Genomic DNA, 17,826 nt, shown 5'->3' on the forward strand with positions numbered 1-17,826 from the left:
TGGAAGCTGAAACTTTTGGTGGTGGAATGAAGTCAATCCGACTGTCGGTTTGTGAGATATGGTCTGCCCTAGTTTGATAATGAAGCTGCTAATGCTGATGCTACTGATCTAGGGTTTGCTACTGCTGATATGAATAAGATTTATTGTACTATTTCTCTCTGCTGAATTATTGAAGATAAAAGAAGATTTGATCAAAGGGTTTCCCCACACATTGTGGGGTTTGTCCTTGGCTAGCCGCCACATCTTGTGTCTCTTGTCTTGGCTTGTTTTCTGTCGATCGTTTAATGTTCTATCTGCACTTTACTTTATGTACATGTGATTGCTAATCGGTGGAATATAATAAGAAAAAGAAGTAAACTGTTATAAGCATAGAACATACCATAACTTAACATGAGATAATAAAACTGACCCCCTTTTTTACATCATTGAATTTAATAAAACTCTTGGTATGGTGCCTAGAAAAAGGTGTTTCAGAGAGAATTTAAGATTTAAAGGTTCCTTTAGAGTTGAGAGTTGCAATGATGAGATTATACAAGAAAGTCGTTATTAAGTTTAAGGAATAATGAAAGTTAGTTAGAAAAGATCAATTTCAATATAAAGAATAAGAAAGTTTTCCCTTTATCCCTTACTATTTGTGGAATTTATATATTGACAAGTTAGTGACATGTTTAGAAGAAGCACATTACACTCACACTACCATAGTTTGGATAGTAATCACTCTTCTTATTTACATTGACAGTATTGTTCTTTTTGCATGGAACCCACATGTTCTTGAAAAAGTGACACACACACACATCCCAAGGTGATTTTGACAGGTAAAATGTCCACAAGTGATGACTACTCAAGCGACAAGTTAAGAACGCTAGTCAAACACGAAAAATAATAGTGATAAATTTAGCCTTTGCAAAAAAAAGACCTTATAACAAATAAAAAATTAATAAATACTATTTTTAAAGTAAAAAAAGAAAAAAAGAAATATCATATCAATAAATAACTATTTTTATTTTTAAAGTTAAAAAAAGAAAGAATATCATATCAATAATTAATATTACATCAGCTCAAATGTAAGGAATCTGTTATAACGTAAATAAAATAATTAATTTGTTATAACGCAAATAAAATAATTGTTAAAAGTCCATTACATTTAGATCAATCTTACACAACTCCATTGAATATATTTCAAAAAAGACTTGAATTTATAATAATTCATAAAGACTGTATTCTTGTCCATATACCTCAGATATAAGATATCTCATACATATCTAAAGTTGGTGACAACATCGTCTGAGTATGACATTAACTAGCATTTGCACCAGATGTTGCAAAGAAAACGCCGTAAGGCATAAAGTGGGGAAATCCATTATCCATGTAGTGTGTGCATTATTCAACAAGGTGGATCTCTCTAAATTTGTTGCAAACATTTATGTTGTTGCATTGCTAATTTATTTAGAATCTACTACTACCTCCTCTTCTTGGAATATTAAATTTCTTATCACCCCATGATGACAATCCCTCTAATTATTGGCATCACAATTTTTGCACTTTAGTGGCTTTACCTTCAACCTAAAAAAACATGAATTTAAGTCACTCAATTAAAAAGAAATTGCTAAATTGCTATTTATCAGATTTTGAGTAAAAACAATTAATAACTCATATTTACAACACTTTAAATATTTACAACCTATTAAGTCTTGTATTTATAACTCATATTTATAACCCTTTAAAATGAAACTAACTATCTATATTTTTATTTATAATAAAAAGAATCTTCTTTATAAATCTAACACTCACATGCTACTCCTATATATTTATCTTATATTTAATATTGAGTGTCCATCAATTGAATGACAAGATGAAAGCTCAACTTAATTGCACATTTTTGAACTGCTTTGTGGGAATTCATGTCCCATTAATTTAATGGCAAATTGAAGTTTCAAATACAGCACACATTTTATACCAGATTCAGAGAGTTCATGAACAAACTTTCAAGGTTTTAATGGATCTAGGTCATTTGTATTTTCTCTCATATTCTGGGTCGTTTGTATTTTCTCTGATGTTGACTATACTAGCAATTGTCCCAAAAGGTACAAACCTTAATGTCCTTTTAATGATCAAGCCTTATGTGAAAACAATCATATTGATGCACTAGTGTACATTGATTTGTTACATTTGTCTTGGTCTATAATAGAGGTGTAACAAATATGCATTGCAAGGTATGTTGAGAATTTGGTTATCTAGTAAGCTTAGAGTCATTCTTGAGTCATTATCTTTACCATCTCAGGAAGAAGAAGAAGAAGAAGAAAAGCTTATTGAATTGAAAAAGAGCCCTAAAAAGTATTAGGATCCATGGGTCATTTTTTTGCATCATGTAGCAAGATAACATGGCTAATTGATTATGCCACATGAAGAATTAGCCTTTGCCAATATTTAGGCTTATAACTCGGTGATTTTTTATACTAATATTCTTATACCAATTTACCATGATAATTCTATTCTAAATTAAAACATTGTTTGCAGGCTATCGCGGGAGCTGAGCGTTTGCTCCCTGAAAATATACCTTCAAGGTTCCTTAGGTGGATAGCAGAGCTACTATACTTGACATTGGCAGTTTCTAATGTCGGGCTCTGTAAGGCCAGGATGCCCTTTTTGCTTCTTTTTTTTTTTTTTTTGGGTAAAACAAGAGACACATTGTACCAGAAGACATATAGGGATTCCGCAGAGGATTCTGTTAAGGTTAAAGTCAAATAACTATGAGTAAAATTCATAGGTACTTTTTTGAAGTACTTATTCTATTTCAAGAAAGATCATTCTATTGTACTAAGCAGTGTGAAATGACCCCGCTTAAGTAAATACTGTGTTAGTTCGAATAAGTTTGATAGAATTTAAAATAGGCCATGAACTACTAAGATTTGGCAGAGCTTTATGAATGTTCAGTTAAGTTAGCAGGCTGTTGTCCAGAGGCACAGTTTCAAAGAGAAAATGCCATCTGAAATGAACATTGTTTATTTACTTGTGGAAAATAACCATTAAATAGTCCAATTGAGAGGCAAATGCTAGTATGCAGCCTGCATTTTTTATTATCAAAAGAAGTTAAAGCTTGTTATGCATACCAAATGACAAATACTAATCATTCACATCGCAATAAGGGTTGGAAATTAATAATTTTGGAGGCACCAAATACAAGAGTTCAATACAGCGATAAAGCTTATTAATAAACGCAGGGTAGCATTTTCATGCAGGGCACACCAATCACCCATTTGCTACATGAGTTTCCAAAGCATCACTGGACTCTGGCATGATTAGCATTCAACTTGCATTTTACGAGATAGTAAAACTCATCACTGGACTCTGGCATGATTAGCATTCAACTTGCATTTTACGAGATAGTAAAGATACATGGACAAGGTATCTCTAGAACATGACATCATGCTCCTGAGTAACAAATCTAAAAGAAATCTGTATAAACAAAAAAAATACATTTCCAACTGGCTTATCACATATTTCCTAAAAATTTGTGATAGATAACCTACCATAAACAATCCAAAACTCAAACTGGACTGGACGATCTCTTATATCTAAACAAGACTGGGGACTTGAGGCTGTTGTGCAAATTACTGCATACACATTCCATGACAACCTGTACTACAAACTTTCAAATATAATCTGAGCTCCCATATCCCTCTCAAGGAATTATAAGTTTTTCTCCAGCATAGATGGTGTCATCAGTGTACTTATTTGCAGATTTTATTTGATCAACTGAAACCTGCACTCAACCAAGGAAATAGAACCAGTTACACAAGACTTATACAATGGATAGAAGGGAACAAGATGGCAACTTTAGTTTCACATGCATTCAAAAAGTTGAATAGCAACTATGCTAAGAAATGCTCTACAATAAGGTGGAACAAAGAATAAAGATACTTGATAAATAGAGTCAGACCACTCACCAAAATACAAGAGTTCAATACAACGATAAAGCTTATTAATAAACGCAGGGTAGCATTGTCATGCAAGGCACACCAATCACCCATTTTCTACATGAGTTTCCAAAGAATCACTGGACTCTGGCATGATTAGCATTCAACTTGCATTTTACGAGATAGTAAAGATACATGGACAGGGTATCTCTAGGACATGACATCATGCCCCTGAGTAACAAATCTAAAAGAAGCCTGTATAAACAAAACAAATACATTTCCAACTGGCTTATCACATATTTCCTTAAAATTTGTGATAGATAACCTACCATAAACAATCCAAAACTCAAACTGGACTGGCCGACCTCTTATATCTAATCAAGACTGGGGACTTGAGGCTGTTGTGCAAATTACTGCATACACATTCCATGACAACCTGTACTACAAACTTTCAAATATAATCTGAGCTCCCATATCCCTCTCAAGGAATTATAAGTTTTTCTCCAGCATAGATGGTGTCATCAGTGTACTTATTTGCAGCTTTTATTTGATCAACTGAAACCTGCACTTAACCAAGGAAACAGAACCAGTTACACAAGTCTTATACAATGGATAGAAGGGAACAACATGGCAGCTTAGTTTCACATGCATGAAATGAACACTGTTTATTTACTTGTGGAAAATAACCATTAAATAGTCCAATTGAGAGGCAAATGCCAGTATGCAGCCTGCATTTTTTATTATCAAAAGAAGTTAAAGGTTGTTATGCATACCAAATGACAAATACTAATCATTGACATCACAATATGGGTTGGAAATTAATAATTCTGGAGGCACCAAATACAAGAGTTCAATACAACGATAAAGCTTATTAATAAACGCAGGGTAGCATTGTCATGCATGGCACACCAATCACCCATTTGCTACATGAGTTTCCAAAGCATCACTGGACTCTGGCATGATTAGCATTCAACTTGCATCTTACGAGATAGTAAAGATACATGGACAGGGTATCTCTAGAACATGACAACGTGCCCCTGAGTAACAAATCTAAAAGAAATCTGTATAAACAAAACAAATACATTTCCAACTGGCTTATCACATATTTCCTTAAAATTTGTGATAGATAACCTACCATAAACAATCCAAAACTCAAACTGGACTGGACGATCTCTTATATCTAAACAAGACTGGGGACTTGAGGCTGTTGTGCAAATTACTGCATACACATTCCATGACAACTTGTACTACAAACTTTCAAATATAATCTGAGCTCCCATATCCCTCTCAAGGAATTATAAGTTTTTCTCCAGCATAGATGGTGTCATCAGTGTACTTATTTGCAGATTTTATTTGATCAACTGAAACCTGCACTCAACCAAGGAAACAGAACCAATTACACAAGTCTTATACAATGGATAGAAGGGAACAAGATGGCAACTTTAGTTTCACATGCATTCAAAAAGCTCAACAGCAACTACGCTAAGAAATGCTCTACAATAAGGTGGAACAAAGAATAAAGATACTTGATAAATAGAGTCAGACCACTCACCAAAATACAAGAGTTCAATACAACGATAAAGCTTATTAATAAACGCAGGGTAGCATTGTCATGCAGGGCACACCAATCACCCATATGCTACATGAGTTTCCAAAGAATCACTGGACTCTGGCATGATTAGCATTCAACTTGCATTTTACGAGATAGTAAAGATACATGGACAGGGTATCTCTAGAACATGACATCATGCCCCTAAGTAACAAATCTAAAAGAAACCTGTATAAACAAAACAAATAAATTTCCAACTGGCTTATCACATATTTCCTTAAAATTTGTGATAGATAACCTACCATAAACAATCCAAAACTCAAACTGGACTGGACGACCTCTTATATCTAATCAAGACTGGGGACTTGAGGCTGTTGTGCAAATTACTGCATACAAATTCCATGACAACCTGTACTACAAACTTTCAAATATAATCTGAGCTCCCATATCCCTCTCAAGGAATTATAAGTTTTTCTCCAGCATAGATGGTGTCATCAGTGTACTTATTTGCAGTTTTTATTTGATCAACTGAAACCTGCACTTAACCAAGGAAACAGAACCAGTTACACAAGTCTAGAAGACTACAACATGGCAGCTTAGTTTCACATGCATTCAAAAAGCTGGAACACATATCCCCATATTAAACCACGTCCTAATCAGAGAGTTGCTATGATTGACAATCTAGGCCATGACATTTCCACATCACATATACACTACATCCACTTTAATTATAATTTCTTTCTGATGGGCCTTCCGCCGATTCTCGGAATAGATTTGCCAGACCCTCTTCTAGACAGATCTAATATTTCATTCAACTGGTTCATTCAACATTCCCTTCGACTTCAGGAAGATCATGGAATTCTGATAAATACATGCCAAGAAATGGAACCAGCACAAATAAAAGCTCTCAAGGAAGGAAGGTTCTGAGCGCTGTTGAAATGACCCCTTGTATTTATCCCATTGGGCTGCTAATAGCTTTGTCTCTTTCAGAATCTGAAGAGAAGTTTGAGAAGGAGGGCTGCCTCAAATGGCTGGACCGCCAGCCCGCCTCGATAGTTCTGTTCGTTTCTTTTGGGAGCCGCGGCACCCTGTCGGAGAATCAGATTCATGAACTAGCTTTGGGGCTAGAAGCAAGTGTGCAACGGTTCCTTTGGGTGTTGCGTAAGGAGCCTCCTCCTCCAACTGAATCCACGATGACTACCGAAGCAGATATGAGGGAGGTTCTACCTGAGGGTTTCGAGACTCGAATACAGGACCGTGGATTTGTGGTGGATTCATGGGCGCCTCAGATTTCTGTCCTCTCTCATCCATCCACAGACGGTTTCCTTTTTCATTGCGGTTGGAATTCAACGATCGAAAGCATCTTACATGGAGTGTCGATGATCGTTTGGCCTCTCTTTGCTGAACAGAGAATGAATGCCTTCCTTCTAGTGAAGGAGATGAAGGTGGGCATTGAAGCGTAGAAGGGTGCAGATGCATTGGTGAAGAGAGAGGAAGTGGAAAGAGCGGCAAGGGAATTAATGGAAGGAGAGGGGGAATGGAAATGAAGAAGGGGATGGCAAAATTGAGGGGAAGGCCCATCATTGAGTGACAACTATTTTAAGGATGGAAAACATCACGAAAATGGTTTCTAAAAAGTGCAATATTCTCAACTGCCTACGACATTCCAATAATCTGAACCGCCTACAACATTTTTCACCGACGATCTAATGGCTGGAGTTTATTCCATCGTCTAACAATCGATCTAAAGGGCCATAACGAGACAACACGGCATGGAGGGGAGTTCCTTTTAGAGGGAACGCCTTACGGCATAAATATTTTCGAACTCCTGAAAGGGTATACCTATCCACTCTTAAAACTATTTTGCAGATGGTGCAAGGCTTTATGAACCACAACCCCATGCCAGAATTCAGAGAGTTCACTCACGCAGTTGCATAAGCATTCGTGCCATAATCCTAGATTTACTTCTCTGAGCCCATTAGACTTGAATGCTATTCTTCGACACAAAAAATTGCAGACTTCTTCATGCATGGCAAATATCAGTGCTAAATGGTGTTCAACATCCTTGTAATTATGATAAATTTCAGGTGATTGAATTACGATATAACTTTCAGGCAATTTAATTTGATTTGCAGATTCCAAAACATTTTAGTAATCAAATTTCCTTAATATTCTGCAATCTTGAATTTCATTACGTGTGCTCTTAACAACGCTCAGCAGACTTTGCTAGTTTCGATCAGAAGATTGCACCCTCACATTTCTTTGAAGGATCTGGATGAAATGGCATGTTTATTATTATTACTGGCAATGCAGTATCTATGGCGATCTGGCCTCTTCTGTGAATTCTACTCGTTTACTGGCATTCCATTTTAGTTTCTCTTTGAACCATCTCAGCTCTATGGTTGTTTCCCATCGATAAAGAAAATCCATGGCTTAAGGAGATTCTCATGACAGAGAAAAGAAATGAAAGCGCGAAGTCATACTTGACATACAGAAAATTAAGAAACCATGAAAGAAAAGAATTAAAGGAATCAGAACCATTATATAAATTGCCATTGTTCCATTACAGTTCAAGCAAAATGTGGCTTCTTGATAGAGGAACATAACATGCTGCATTCATAGACATTTAATTGCTTGCTTCCTGGACATGATTTCTCATGGATACCACTGTACTCAAATTGCAAAGGCAAAATACATCACAAATACACAGACAACAACTAAAATAAAAGAATCTTTAGCTCCTTATTGACCTACTACTACTCATGATGATCACCAGTGCTGCTGTTTCTGTAAAACCCCATCTGATCCTCTGAGCTCATCAAGAGGGACCGAAGAATCTCGCTGCTATCGCTGGAAGCCCACTCCATCGGATCCACAGAGCTTATGAGCGGCCGAAGAATCTCATGCACGACTATCCATCTGTTGCTGAAAACATCCGCAATCTTTATACCCACATAATTGACAGAGAAGGGTTTGCTGTCGCTCACAACCAGCGATTGCCCATGGAGGAGAGTCTTCAATCTTGTGCCCGTCGGAAGCTGCACCAGATCTGCCAAAGGCAGCCTCATGTTGGGAACCACATGGTACCTCACATTGTTCGAAAATTCTTGGCCTTTGCTTGAGAAAACAGAATCGCCACTGAGAGTAAAGATGGTGAGGTTTTGCAGGCGCAGAAGTTCAGGGGACTTGATGCGCATGGCCAAGGCGAGGATGCTGTGACCGCGATCTCTAAGACTGAGCGCTACATCTTGCAGCATGAAGGGCGTTATGACATTCAGGGGATGATCAGGACCAGGACTAGCTGATGATGATGGTGATGGTGACATCATTGCAGGAACAGGGGCTCCCGCAGTTGTGTCATAATTACTGTGATCAAGATCAAGATCAAGAAGAAGCTTGTCGACGCCATGGATCGCTAACAGCCCGTCATTGAGAATGTCAGGATGTGAGACAAGAACTCCATTAATGTACACTGGATGATACTCGGCCGGCATCTGAGTGGAGGGAGAGATGGAATCTTGGCGGCCACCTCCGTGAGAATTACTTGTGACGACGAGGCTGCAGTGGGCGGCAATGGCTTCCAGGTTTGTTCCGTTGGGCAGCTTTTGCAGATCGGCGTAGGTGAAGAGGCCCTTGGCGATGTGGTGGGAGAAGGCCCATCATTGAGTGACAACTGTCTTAAGGATGGAAGACGATCTAATGGCTGGAGTTTATTCCATCGTCTAACAATCGATCTAAGGGCCCATAACCAGACAGCGCGGCATGGAGGGGAGTTCCTCTCAGAGGGAACGCCTTACGGCGTAACAAGATTCTCGGTTGGAATTCTGTGTGGCCAAAAGAATATTGAGTTACGAAGTCAGTGAGAGCTACGGATGGCAATACGTTGTAGAGACATATAATAGCCTTTGATCCCTGTGATCTCGTTCTCTTTCGCTCCCAATAGGACAATTGATGCATCATATTAGTGCACATATCACGCTTCTCTATAAGAAACTTGACTCCTCCAAAAACAGATAACAATATCAATAACACACAAAGCATGAATGGTATTTCAGTTAAAGCGTTTGGAGAATACATCGTTTGGAGTGTAAGGCGTTTGGATTGGGAGGAGGTCCACGGAGCTAAGGAGTGGCAACTATGTATGTATTGGAGAGGCGGTGTGGGTGCCGCAACGTATGAAGACTTTCAAAAGAACAGAAAATAACGCACAGTTTCATTGCGCAAGTGGGGAGAGCAGCGTAGTAACTTGGTATGGGCAGCGTGCTAGTTGAAGGAGAATCCTACACAAAAGATAGCATTCAACACATAGAGAATTGCATAAAACTCAGGTGACAGGAAGAGCGCAGGTGACAGGCGTCGGAGGAGCCCATGCTGGTGCCTGAAAGCCTGAAGCGTAGACAAAGAACAGAGGAGTTACTATGACAGAACTGGCAAAGAATGCAGCTAGAATTTATCTGATGGCACATTCATTACATTTGGGACTAATAGTAGAATTGTCATGCACAGAGACGCCACAAAACCAGTGGCTCAAATTTGAGTAGGGTAGGAAATCCCCTGCACTTTTCATACCATGTTAAACATAACCATGGGGAAGACCAAATATGAAGGATAAGCATTGAATGCATTATTATTCACAATAATACACATTTATAATACATAGGAGTGACCCTTGGTTTCACATTCCAAGTGGTCTCTTGGACTCCATTAGACCGTTCAGCGCCCACACCTTAACCCTTGGCAGATTAGGTGTCTAACAGATTCAAATTCTGGATCCAACGAGCACCACCCTGCATACTTTGGACAGACCCAGAGTGAGATAAACTGGAAATCACGAAATAATGTGTTTCTTGTCAATATTTTGGAGGGAAAGAAAGCAAGCTACTTTTTTAGTCGCATTTTCAATTTATTTCTTTGAAGGTCTATTCAAATTTTAAGTGTACGTACTCATCTGATGCAGAATGAAATTTCAGATCCAACCAATACGCAAAATTCACTTAATGGTTTCTCACGTTTACAATTCCTCGACTCCTTCAGAATGTAACTTTCTCTTTCATAAATATAAAAGTTATAAAGTTTTCCATTGGAAAAATAAAAGAATTTCATTATGAATATTCAGCGCAATGTCGTCCAAATTTTTTAGACCAAACATCAGAATGGAATGCAAACTAAAGAGGGAAAACTAACATCACTAAAAAAAATCCCCTTGCTGGCAGACTAAATAATATAAATATGAAACAAAGATTCACAAGTAAGAATAAATAAAGCTGCTATGGTTTCTGTAGGTCAAAATAAACAGATAGAGCTAGAGATTTGGAAAAAAAGAACAGCAGCATATCTTCAACAAAGAATAAACAGAGAAAATAAGTGGAGAGGTCTGTCCCATTGAACAGATAACATCATAGAATTTTGTTTTGATCTGGCTAAAGTGGTTCAGAGGAGTAATTGTTATCATCTCCACCTGGCTTCAAACCACACATGTGACATGTTCACTCTTCATGAGCTAATTGTTGATTGAGGCTTTCCATAAGCAATGAAAGTGTATCTCACTCTTGCTTACAGGCCAGAGGGTGGGGTGAGTCTTGAGAGAAGTTACATAAAAATGAAAAATAATATCATAAAATTATCCAAGACAAGCAAACAATTAAAAAATAAGCATCTGAATATTATCATTATCTATAAAAATAAGATGAATCTTGCCAAAAGAATTACTTGTGAAACAATCTGGTCTCAAACAAATATAAAGAAGGCAATAAATGGGTATACATGGGTAATCTGACATTCTTAAAAGTCAGTCATACAAATATCTGTTGCTTATAATACCTTCTGTTCATAAGGCTCGTATATGGGAATTGTACTGCACGAAGTAGATAGATGAACCACACAGGAAGCATCAAATGAAAACTTTTACATCTAAAATTAAAGTCCAGAACTAATTCTAAAAATAGGTTAGGAATGTAGTGCGATTGGATGATGTCTGGAAAGGCATTTGGTAGAACTATGACAAACCTGGTTAGTTAAAAAGAGGATATCTCCACCTGATAGGGTAAATGTATGTTTTCTCTTTTGTTACCTTACAGATCTTCATATCTTCCTACCCTTTAGCATATCCGACACACTATGGAATGTCCTCTCCCGCAACATTTACAACAGGCTAATACAATAGAATCAGTTCAGCGGATTCAAAATGATCCTCTGTTTTGATCTCGAATAGTACTTGGACTCATTCATTTGCAACTTTCTTGATTATTGAAATATGTCTGCATCGAGAGCCTACTGATAGAAACCGAAAAGATGTAGCGTGGGGTACCAAGACATGTTGAGAAGGAAAAAATCGATATGATAGGGGTAAGGAAGAGGAGATTGGACAACAGGCAATACTCACCTGCTCTCTGACTTCATCTGAAATCTCTAATAAATCATATGGCATGCCATCTAGAATACGATCTAGTTCTTCGGTCAGAGCATGGAATCTGCCCGAAATTGCTTCACCGTCCAAAGACTGGATCACGCCATTAAAGCTGAAACCCCAAATTAATCCTCCGCCGTGATTAAAAACCATGAAAACAAACCTCTATGTAATGTGTAGCTGAAAGATAAAGAAATGTGCTCAAACACAATTTTATCTATGAAAACAGGTGAAGCATTGTGTATTCCAAATGATTTTCTGAACGACCAAGAAATATATTGCCCAGAAAGAGTTGATGCAAAGGAGAGGCATCGAGAAGAGAATGAATGAAGTGATCATTACCAGGTACAGTTTGCTTCCATCATGGCAGAGTTGAAGCAGTCTTTTCGCAGAATGGAATGTTTTTCGTAGCGAAGAAAAGCACTCCCCTGCCACCCGAGGAAGGGGTCCCTACAATTCTCGAAGTTCTTCAAACAATGGAAGTAACAGTTGAATCCTCCTAACGAGGTCGAAACAGTCTTTCTTCCGGCTTTTTCTGTAGTCCCTGTTCATGGTACCTCACATTGTTCGAAAATTCTTGGCCTACGCTTGAGAAAATGGAATCGTCGCTGAGAGTAAAGATGGTGAGGTTTTGCAGGCGCAGAAGCTCAGGGGACTTGATGCGCATGGCCAAGGCGAGGATGCTGTAACCCCGATCTCTAAGACTGAGCGCTGCATCTTGCAGCATGAAGGGCGTTATGACATTCAGGGGATGATCAGGACCAGGACTAGTTGATGATGATGGTGATGGTGACATCATTGCAGGAACAGGGGCTCCCGCAGTTGTGTCATAATTACTGTGATCAAGATCAAGATCAAGAAGCAGCTTGTCGACGCCATGGATCGCTAACAGCCCGTCATTGAGAATGTCAGGATGCGAGACAAGAACTCCATTAATGTACACTGGATGATACTCGGCCGGCATCTGAGTGGAGGGAGAGATGGAATCTTGGCGGCCACCTCCGTGAGAATTACCTGTGACGACGAGGTTGTAGTGGGCGGCAATGGCTTCCAGGTTTGTTCCGTTGGGCAGCTTTTGCAGATCGGCGTAGGTGAAGAGGCCCTTGGTGATGTGGTGGGAGAAGGCCCATCATTGAGTCACAACTGTCTTAAGGATGGAAGACGATCTAATGGCTGGAGTTTATTCCATCGTCTAACAATCGATCTAAGGGCCCATAACCAGACAGCGCGGCATGGAGGGGAGTTCCTCTCAGAGGGAACGCCTTACGGCGTAAATATTTATTTCAAAAATTTATCAATGCTTACTTCAATAAAATATAAGTGGAATAATAAATTCCAATCATAAGAGAGGAGTGTAGTGGTATCACTAAATAATAAATCCCCTTCTTATCCAATAAAGCAATTAATGCTAAATAGCTTAATGGGTAGGTTGGTATGACCTAAAGAAACACTAAATATGTGTGAGAATAATTTATATATATAAAGGTGAGACAATTTATATTATTTTACATAAAGTTGAGACCATTTATATTATTTTATATAGTTATTTAGATTATGTTGTTACACCTTTTTTTATAATTTTATTTTAAGTAAGGATGAATTGTTAGAATTGCATTGTTATTGCTGGGAAAAGACAAAACAGTGATGGCTAAGGCAAATAAGATGATGGTAAAGGTGTTGCAAGGCTTAGATGTTTCTAAGCAAAAACAGTGATGGCCAAGGCAAATAAGATGATGGTAAAGGTGTTGCAAGGCTTAGATGTTTCTAAGCAAATTGGTGAGGTAATTGGTTAGATTGATTTCTTCATTGATTGTCTTCTTAATAATGTACTTGCTTTCTTTTTCATTGGGTCACCATCATCATGTCTTTGATTGCCTTTTTCATCGCCTTGTCTTCTTACACATATGGTCACCATCATAATGTAGTCTTCATTATTAGGATCACTGGAGGTAAGGACATCAAGCTTCACATCATTGGAGGTAGGACATGTCATCATGTGTATTTCTTCTAGGCCTTCATCAAGTACAGTGATATGGTAGTCTTTTATTATGATCAAGATACATGATTAAAACTTCATTTGTGTCTTGACAACTTAAACAAGAGTTGTATTCATCCTCTAGCATCTTCAAGAATATTTGTCATCCTAGTCACTACCATATCAATGATTGACATCAACTATTGACATCAATGACAACCTAGATTAACAAAGTTCTATTGATCAAATATAGAATGAATTGGGGTGTTTCTATTGAAGAAATGTAGGGCATCAACATTAGGAGATTTCTTCTTCATTAGTGACTGCATGTGAATACATTTTTAACTTCTTTAGATTAGGTTCTTCTTCTTGTTTAGATTATTAACATTCTTTTTCATCAAACAATAACCAATACATGAACAAAAGTAGACAAGAGAAACAACATGTAGGCTATGAGGGGCCAAAACCTCTCACTCTTTGAGAGGAAAACCCACACAAATTATTCTTATAGAGATTCCAATTGACGAATACGAAGAACATGACCCTTGACCTATTAGGCCACTCCAAAACCAAGACACCAATCCTCTTCTTTGTCACTGGTGAGATCATCATCATCATCACTGCTACTGAAGTTATCATTGTTGTAACATTGAGATCATTACTACTACCCCACCGAGATCATTATTGTTGCATGCTCACCGAGATCTTCACCATAACAACAATATATGAGATATATATGTGTATGAGATCTGCACTTAGATCCACTGAGATAATGATCTTCTCCATCAAGGTCATGATTGTATCTATACGAACGCCATGATAACATCTATGTCGAGATCATGACTTCGTCTAGAATGTAGGCCAAGGCGGAGATTGTTTATTGTGAGATCACTAATATTTTTATCATCTGAGACTGTGACTATGTCTAGAGAGTATGTCGAGGGTGTATTACTCTTCATTACACATGAGACTGTGACTGTGTTTTAGTATGCCAAGACCGTGTTTACTATGAGGAGGCCGAGACATCATCTTCTGTAATACCCATCCGAAAAACACAGATGTTCTCCTCCATTTGAAACATTGAACCTCGCTGTAATGTGAAGAATCTCATACCTGTACAATCCGAAAATTATAGAGAATCCGAGTTTTTTTTTATTGTAATTTTGCGCAGACTCTAGCTAGGTGTTTATAGTAGTTTTGTCTCCATAATAAACCAACTTGACCGAGTGAACCGATGTGTCTCCTTATATGAGCCGACACGACTTCTTTTAATTCTATTTGTTGGCCAACTTCTTCAAGAGGGATTGTGCTTTTCTTTGGAGGGTTGTTAGACATTTCTATATACTTGTATGCATTTAACATAGGCTAAAGAAGAGCTCTTCATACATGACTTTGACTCTTTGACTCAATAATAAATCCTAAGGCTCTCAATGGGAGCCACTAATATATAAACCTCTTTCTCATGAAACCCATGTAGCAAGGCATACAAAAATAATTTTTATTCCTTTTATTTCATCATTTATAAAGATCATGTCATTATGAAGACCGAACCTAGTGACACTTTCTTCAACACTCCCTCTTAACTAGGGAGGTATTCATAATGGTACTTGGTCATTCTCAATCTGAAGAATTTTCATAAGAAGAACCAGATTGGTAACCCATCTATATAGTGTCATAGTAACCAACATTGTTTCCACAACAAGGCCTTGACTGACAACTATATCTCTTATCATATCAGAGCACAACGTTGGCGATACCAGTGACTATAGACAGCTTCATCATTGTCTCTCAAGGTACATACCCATCTGGGTGTTCACTGAGTATGACCTTCTAGGACTATTCTTATCTTGGGTTCCTAGCCCTCAAAGAATATCGATCCTCTTGCCTAATCTTATCTTGGATGCGCTACACATCCTCAAAGAGCATCAAATTCCAGATGATTACCCAATCCTCGATTCTTTCTTCCCAAATGAAGACAAGAATGTTGTATCTATCTCTTCCTCTCAACTAGGGAAGATATGCCCATTCTTGTAAAGGAATGTACCCAAGTTTCCTCTGATCAGGAACTTTCCCAAGCTCCCTCTAAATTAGGGATTTGTCAAAGCTCCCTCTTAACTAAGGACTCTCCTTTTCATCAGTAGTTTCTTCTCCATGGGTCCTTCAGCTTCTTGATCAATTTCTTTCCTTGATCTCATGAAATTCAGTTGAGCTTCTTCCTTGTAGGGCATTTAGCCATCCATCACTTTCCTTCTTGGTTCGTCATGACATTCCTTTCTTCATGGAAAGTGGCCCTCTATATACATATCTGGAACCTTCATCATATGTCTACTTCTTCCTCATCATGTTTCTTTCAGGAATTTCCATCCAACTCTTGTTCCAATAGCCCTTCATGAATTCATCCAGATATTATTCAAGAGATCAAAACATAACATTAAATCAAATAGTACCTTATGAGATGGCTCTTGTTATGAAACTAGCTCACAAAAAGATAGAAAAAATAGATCAATGCCTTAGAATTCAGCCTCTTCGAGGGGGAAACCTCCTTTACATTACACAAATGAATAATTATTGGATGATACAAATGACAAGACCTCCTTTCTATATATAGGAGTCTAAGGGGTCATAATATAATCAGAGCCGACATAACAATAATAATGTAAGGGCACAATAATAACAATAGTGGGTTTCTATGGGGCACAATAATAACAATACGGGGACTAAATGGGCACAACAATATAATAAAGGGGTTGTACTAATAACAATAAGGGGTTACACTAGTAGTATAGGAACCTAACATGCTCCTCTCCTTCAAAAAGTGTTGTCCTCAATGCTTGAGTAGTTCTTGATGCTTTTGTACAAAATTATTGTCCTCCCATGTGGAATCTTCAATGGGTAAGTTCTTCCACTTTATGAGATACTCTGAAATTGATCGATTTCCTAACTGTCGGGTTCTTGTTTATGTGAATGCTCTAGGTTCCAATATGATTTTTACTTCCTCGTAAAGTTCTGGAAATATTGTTTGAACTGGGATCTTTTGCAACTTTTGAATGAGCGGCCAAACTTCTTTGTCCTTTTTCCATTCATCCCTTGCTTCGTGTATCCAATATAGTTGGATAGTATAAATAGCACATAACAATGCTTCCACATCCTCATCCTTTCTTGAGAGTGCATCTATAACAACATTTTGCTTCCCCTTTTTTGTAGATGATTTCAAAGTCATAACCCAACATATTTGTGACCCATTTTTTCTGTTTTTCTAAAGATAATCTTTGTTCTAAAAAGTATTTAAGACTATCATGATCCATTTTTACCTTGAAGTTTCTTCCCATTAGGTAAGGTCACCATTTCTTAAGTGCATGTAATATTGCCAACAGTTCCTTCTCATAAATTGCTTGCTTGAGACGTAGCTGTAAAAATATCCAATCACCTACATCAAAACTTCTTTCACTATGATGTTAATCTGCCAGTTGTTTCATTCGACTCTGCACCAAAGTGGCATTATCCTTTAAAAGTTGGAGAACTTGTTGTTGATTCTCGATGTGATCTTTCACTGCTTGAATATTTTTCTTCTTGATATGTCCTTCTATCTTGAGAGTTTGAGGAGTGGTAATTTCTTCGAATGCATTACAAGATCTGGTCAGATTCATTTATTCTTTCTCGATGAACCTTTTTCTTCTTGATATGTCCTTCTATCTTGAGAGTTTGAGGAGTGGTAATTCTTGCCAATGCTTTACAAGATATGGTTGGATTCATTTCTTCTTTCTTCGGGGTTGGTTCCTAGTGTATATCCTCTTATTTTGATGTTTCTTGATCCTTTTCTTCCTCCTCTTCATAATCTATGTAAAATGATTTCTTCTCAGCACACTTATGACCTTTAATGTATTTTCTATCATAATTGTAACAAAGCCCTTTTTATCTTTTTTCTTACAATCGTTGTGGTGTAAACCTTGTAAATTGTGGAAGGCTAGGAGAAAAAGCA

At 37.7% G+C, this 17,826-nt stretch overlaps 1 protein-coding gene and 1 pseudogene across 1 annotated transcript; one reads left to right on the forward strand and one right to left on the reverse strand.

Annotated features, from left to right (window-relative positions):
* The first annotated feature begins 6,404 nt into the window (after positions 1-6,404).
* LOC149175304 (UDP-glycosyltransferase 72B1 pseudogene) lies at positions 6,405-6,929 on the forward strand (annotated as a pseudogene).
* Positions 6,930-8,222: 1,293 nt separating this feature from the next.
* Positions 8,223-8,960, reverse strand: LOC149175305 (fasciclin-like arabinogalactan protein 21). The gene has a single exon (XM_089421109.1). The coding sequence runs from the start codon at positions 8,958-8,960 to the stop codon at positions 8,223-8,225; it is 738 nt and encodes a 245-aa protein (XP_089277235.1).
* Between the last annotated feature and the right edge of the window lie 8,866 nt (positions 8,961-17,826).

The sequence above is a fragment of the Pinus tabuliformis genome, chromosome 4_1 (genome assembly GCF_031772625.1).
Source record: "Pinus tabuliformis cultivar Carrire ecotype Pingquan chromosome 4_1, CPIR1, whole genome shotgun sequence".
Classification (NCBI taxonomy): domain Eukaryota; kingdom Viridiplantae; phylum Streptophyta; class Pinopsida; order Pinales; family Pinaceae; genus Pinus; species Pinus tabuliformis.

What these genes read in the sequence shown, in the direction of transcription:
- LOC149175305 (XM_089421109.1), bottom strand. Translation starts at nt 8,960, where the DNA reads ATGCCGGCCGAGTATCATCCAGTGTACATTAATGGAGTTCTTGTCTCA.